The 5,426-nt window shown below is 38.6% G+C and overlaps 2 protein-coding genes across 2 annotated transcripts in view; both read left to right on the top strand.

Moving 5' to 3' along the window:
• The window catches only part of LOC109542726, a 3,149-nt gene extending 2,259 nt beyond the window's left edge, over positions 1 to 890 (top strand). Inside the window, exons 2-4 of the mRNA XM_019912061.2 lie at positions 300 to 404; positions 467 to 654; positions 707 to 890. Of these exons, the coding sequence (XP_019767620.1) occupies positions 300 to 404; positions 467 to 654; positions 707 to 802 (389 nt within the window). The 3' untranslated portion in view covers positions 803 to 890. The remainder of the gene's footprint in view (positions 1 to 299; positions 405 to 466; positions 655 to 706) is intronic.
• Positions 891 to 3,236: 2,346 nt separating this feature from the next.
• Positions 3,237 to 4,384, top strand: LOC109542702. Its single transcript, XM_019912036.2, has 4 exons — positions 3,237 to 3,440; positions 3,499 to 3,609; positions 3,670 to 3,839; positions 3,898 to 4,384. The coding sequence occupies exons 1-4, from the start codon at positions 3,359 to 3,361 to the stop codon at positions 3,988 to 3,990; spliced, it is 456 nt and encodes a 151-aa protein (XP_019767595.1). The 5' UTR covers positions 3,237 to 3,358; the 3' UTR covers positions 3,991 to 4,384.
• Positions 4,385 to 5,426: the final 1,042 nt, after the last annotated feature.

Here is a 5,426-nt window from a genome sequence, read left to right as displayed (position 1 = left end):
GCGCATTGCAAGTCTCACTTTGCTGAATTGTGAAAAATCAGCGCACCACTCGTATAAAACCAAGTTTTAAGGAGATATAAAGTGAAGCTTTCTCTTCTTATGAGCATAAAAACGCCTTTTGATAACAACTGGTTTCGATGCGATAATTTTTTAAATAACGGCGGGCAAATTTTGGCGCAAAAGTCCTTGCAAGTCCCACTTTGAACATTTCTGAGCACTCAACGCAGAAATGCTCAAGTGCCCAAACTCGTGCTTTGCATCGGCATGAAGTAGGACTCAATAAAATTCTGAAATTTTAGGCGGATCTCGAGTCAGATATGTCTATATCAGGGATTGTCTGCAAACACCGTGCGCAATCCGAATGGGAGACACCATTCAAGCTCATATTATTCCTGAGAATATTGGTAAGTTTGGCGATTTCTCACCGTTTTGAGCCTCAAAAGACGAGACTTAATGCCACTTTCAGATACTCCGGTGCTTCAAACGAACGTTGAAGCAGGCTTGATTCAAGTTGGGGCGTATTTTGCCCAAACTGCCGTGTGCCTGAATCCATGCATTTCTTCTTGCACTTTAACGCCTGCAGCTGAAACTTCGGCCGAACCAAGCGAACCCAAGTTTGACTTAAATATCACCATCTCCAACTCTCTTATACAAGTAAGTTCAGACAAATTACAGCTTTTTTGGAAGGCACAAAGTGTTTTTTCAGCTGCCTTCGACTCTGCGAATCAACACCAGATACATTGACTATCTTGGGCAAAGTTCCCGGTTTTGCATCGAAGTTTCAACCACAGTAATTCGCTGATTTGCCTGCAGATCCCCAGCTACATGGAGTGTATGGGGGATTAACATATTTTGTATTAATTACAATTAAACGATTGAAACCAGTGAAATTGAGCGAGATTTTCGCTATTTCTTACAAAACTGATCCTTCAGCAAGGCCAACTTGGGAGCATTCGCTCAGCAAATGATGCCTTGTAATCACACCGATTATGCTTCGTCAAGGCGAATGATACAATCCATCTGAAAATAGCTCGAATTTAATAAATGATTAATCAGACAATTTAAATCCAGAAATTGATTGTATATGTTTGGGTTCGCGACAATTAGCCGAGGATTGAAAACATTGACTTAGAGATTAGCTGTTCACTGTAGCAAGTCGGGAAATGCAGACTAGATTTAAACCAATTAGTGCTGCCTATTTTGGCCCACAAAATACGCTACTGTGCGTCTTGACGAGAATTGAACAAAAAACGCAAATTTTACACAAGCGAGCTTTTAATGATACCCAAAGCGCAAGAGCGCAACATGGTTTCAACACACATGCATTTATTTTGGATATTTTTGTGCAAAGAAAACCCCAATGGGAAATACCTGGATTGAACTCAACTTTCATATTTATATAAATCTGTAATTTATAGACTTTGAAAGTGTATTCTTCCGACGGAAGTTTGCCAATCGTGCTTCATTCAATGGCTTTTCAGAAGCGAAGCATTGGAGACTCGAGCAGCAACAGCATGGACGGCATGGAAATTTCATTCGAAAACTGTTCTACTTTTCTCGATTGAAACACTCATGAAAATTATTTTGATTTATCACGTCTGACTCAAATAAAACACGAGCTTTGCGAAGTTATTTAACGCGATTTAAGCCCGTCTCCCATGCATCCGTTTATACGATGGTACGATGATAGGAAAGTGTTTCTATTGGTTGGAGATCTGTCAATTTGTCCGCCGTCTTACGAACGGAGGACGAATTGACAGATCTCCAACCAATAGAAACACTTTCCTATCATCGTACCATCGTATAAACGGATGCATGGGAGACGGGCTTTGTTCGCTTTTTCAAACTATCATCATTGAAGATTTAATTCCCACTGTTGGGGGATTTTTAATTTTTCCAGCTCTTCATCTCTATCAGTAAAGGTCGATTGATTTGCGATTCATTTTTCAAGTCAATTTCTTTGACAGAAATCGCACTGGATGTTGATTTTTGGCTGCTGTTTAAGCGCGAGGCTAAAAATAAAAGTTTCCAGCCAAAGACGCGCTCTCCGTAAAAAAATCGTAACTTCTAACCGGGGGCAAGTGCGAACCTGAAAATTTTCCTTAACATAGCGAACGTTTGTATCTTAGAACTGAGGCATTTTCATTGAAATCGCACTGAATGTTGATTTTTTGCTGCTGTTTAAGCGCGAGGCTAAAAATAAAAGTTTCCAGCCAAAGACGCGCTCTCCGTAAAAAAATCGTAACTTTTAACCGGGGGCAAGTGCAAACCTGAAAATTTTCCTTAACATAGCGAACGTTTGTATCTTAGAACTGAGGCATTTTCATTGAAATCGCACTGAATATTGATTTTTTGTTGCTGTTTAAGCGCGAGGCTAAAAATAAAAGTTTCCAGCCAAAGACGCGCTCTGCGTAAAAAAATCGTAATTTCTAAACGGGGGCAAGTCCAAACATGAAAATTTTCCCTTACATAGTGAACGTTTGTCTCTTAGAACTGAGGCATTTTCATTGAAATCGCACTGAATGTTGATTTTTTGCTGCTGTTTAAGCGCGAGTCTATAAATAAAAGATTCCAGCCAAAGACGCGCTCTCCGTAAAAAAATCGTAACTTCTAAACGAGAGCAAGTGCGAACCTGAAAATGTTCCTTAGCATAGTGAACGTTTGTATCTTAGAACTGAGACTTTTTCATTGAAATCGCACTGATTGTTGATTTTTTGCTGCTGTTTAAGCGCGAGTCTAAAAATAAAAGTTTCCAGCCAAAGACGCGCTCTCCGTAAAAAAACATTGAAGATTTAATTCTCACTGTTGGGAGATTTTTATTTTTCCAGCTCTTCATCTCTATCAGTAAAGGTCGATTGATTTGCGATTCATTTTTCAAGTCAGTTTCTTCATCTTCATGCTGTTTTGTCACCACAGATTACCGTTATAATCGTCAATACAGTTGATTGACATTGAGATCGACAAAAATTCCTATTCAAATTCGTTGAAATGAAATGCAATAAACCCGTTTCTGTTGGTAAATAATCGAATGCAGATTTCGGGTTTGCCGAGAAATAAATATCATTGGACTAATCACTTGAAAATCATCGATTTTTTCGAAACATTTACGTCGGTCGGATTAATTTGTCGCCTTAAATCATCGTAAAACTTGAGATTACAAGCCCCATATGCGTAAATGTTGGCGCTTTTCAATATCCCAGGTTTTTTTAACGTCTAATCTGTGTATTAAATAAAGTCAATAGCAACATCCACTAATTAGAATGTATTTAGTGAATATCCGGATTTTGCTGGATATAAATTTATATATAAGGGAACTCGGTGAATTTTTGCAATAATTAGTTTGGTAAGCGGCGGCAAAATGATTGGGTTTAGCGCGGTTCTCTTGCTGTTGTGCGGCTGCTTACCTCTGGTAAGGTGCGATATTGACTTTATGGACTGTGGTAAGTTGAATTTGCAGTAGCACTTTACTGGCCATGGATTGTTATTGTTTGATTTTAGGATCCGAAAGGGTTTACATTGATAAAATGGATATTCCGGGATGTGAGCAGGCTCCATGCAGCATCGAAAGAGGCTTCAACTACCTGGTCTATGTCGTACCGAGTTTTTTAGGTAGATTAATGAAGTGTGGGTTTTTGCTGTTGGTAATTGGTTTCTTTTGCTGTTTTCCAGAAGGTCCAGTCGATAGTATCGAAGTGACGGCATACGTAAGAATGTGGGGTGCATTGTTTGCAGTCCCAATCTCCAGTGTGAATCCCTGCGGATTTATTTGTCCGCTGCAGCAGTACATTGAGAAACCCACGTTAATTTTCAACGTTTTATTTCCAGAAACTCTCCAACGGGTATTGATGGGTTTGATGTTGTTTATCGTTTAATTTCAATTTTTCTCTGGCTTTTTAGCGTCGTGCTGACCTGGTGATTCGCGCTATTCACCGACATCGAGGCAGTGAACAAAGCGTGATTTGCGTCTCAACCGATATACAATTGCTATAGTGAAGCGGAAAATTGATCAAACTCTATTGCAATAATTGAAAATATAGATAAGCTCATGCATCGTACTGGATTGTTTATTGGTTCTCGAATTGAAGCAAATTCAAATTGTAGTAGATAGTGTAAGGAGTGGTTTTTTAAATACTACTAGGTGTATTTTGTTGTCTGAAAAATGGCTGTGATTTATCTATTTTAAGCAGTGAATACTCTCTTGAAACGTGTATTTTGATCTTCCAATTCATTGTGAATTGTTTGTGAATTTGATGTTTTATATCCATTTTTCTTGTTTGATTCTTCAATTAGTACAATTTTCAAATATTTTTCTGCGCAAACTCGATGCACTTTATTGGTCTGAACACAATTGACCGGTTTTAATATCAATATACTTTAAAAATTGTTTTTCCATGAGTTTGTTTCCGAAATTCAACATTTACAAGGTAAATGTGCCTAAGAATTCGCCTCTAACTTGGCTGAAGAAATCCTAGTGTGAATTGGAGGCATACGGAGTTTTTCCTCACTTAAAGCAGCTGATTTTCTCTTTCGAGTGAGGGCTATGGGCTGCCTTGAGGATTTTTGGTTTTTTGGACTCGCGCTTAAACAGCAGCAAAAAATCAACATTCAGTGCGATTTCAATGAAAATTTCTCAGTTCTAGGATACAAACGTTCGCTATGTTAAGAAAAATTTTTAGGTTCGCACTTGCCCCAGTTTGAAAGTTACGATTTTTTTACGGTGAGCGCGTCTTTGTCTGAAAACTTCAATTTTTAGACTCGCGCTTAAACAGCAGCAAAAAATCAACGTTCAGTGCGATTTCAATGAAAATTTCTCAGTTCTAGGATACAAACGTTCGTTATGCTAGGGAAAATTTTCAGGTTCGCACTTGCCCCCGTTTAGAAGTTACGATTTTTTACGGAGAGCGCGCCTTTGGCTGGAAACTTTTATTTTTAGACTCGCGCTTAAACAGCAGCAAAAAATCAACGTTTAGTGCGATTTCAATGAAAATGTCTCCGTTCGAAGATACAAACGTTCGCAATGTTAAGAAAAATTTTCAGGTTCGCACTTGCCCCCGTTTAGAAGTTGTGATTTTTTACGGAGAGCGCGCCTATGGCTGGAAACTTTAATTTTTAGACTCGCGCTTAAACAGCACCAAAAAATCAAGGTTTAGTGCGATTTCAATGAAACTTTCTCAGTTCTAGGATACAAACGTTCGTTATGCTAGGGAAAATTTTCAGGTTTGCACTTGCCCCCGTTTAAAAGTTATGATTTTTTACGGAGAGCGCGCCTTTGCTGGAAACTTTTATTTTTAGACTCGCGCTTAAACAGCACCAAAAAATCAACGTTTAGTGCGATTTCAATGAAACTTTCTCAGTTCTAGGATACAAACGTTCGCTATGTTAGCGAAAATTTTTAGGTTCGCACTTGCCCCCGTTTAGAAGTTATG

The sequence above is a fragment of the Dendroctonus ponderosae genome, unplaced genomic scaffold (genome assembly GCF_020466585.1).
Source record: "Dendroctonus ponderosae isolate FM_Combo_2020 unplaced genomic scaffold, Dpon_F_20191213v2 Dpon_F_20191213_10, whole genome shotgun sequence".
In the NCBI taxonomy this organism is placed as follows: Eukaryota; Metazoa; Arthropoda; class Insecta; order Coleoptera; family Curculionidae; genus Dendroctonus; species Dendroctonus ponderosae.
The sequence above is the reverse complement of the archived record's forward strand: the minus strand, read 5'-3'. Positions and strand labels throughout refer to the sequence as shown.

Excerpts from the sequence above, each read along its gene's own strand:
- LOC109542702 (XM_019912036.2), top strand. The coding sequence starts at position 3,359 with ATGATTGGGTTTAGCGCGGTTCTCTTGCTGTTGTGCGGCTGCTTACCT. Across the intron at positions 3,441-3,498 it reads TATTGACTTTATGGACTGTG|GATCCGAAAGGGTTTACATT; the intron begins GTAAGTTGAATT and ends GTTTGATTTTAG. Across the intron at positions 3,610-3,669 it reads TGTCGTACCGAGTTTTTTAG|AAGGTCCAGTCGATAGTATC; the intron begins GTAGATTAATGA and ends GCTGTTTTCCAG.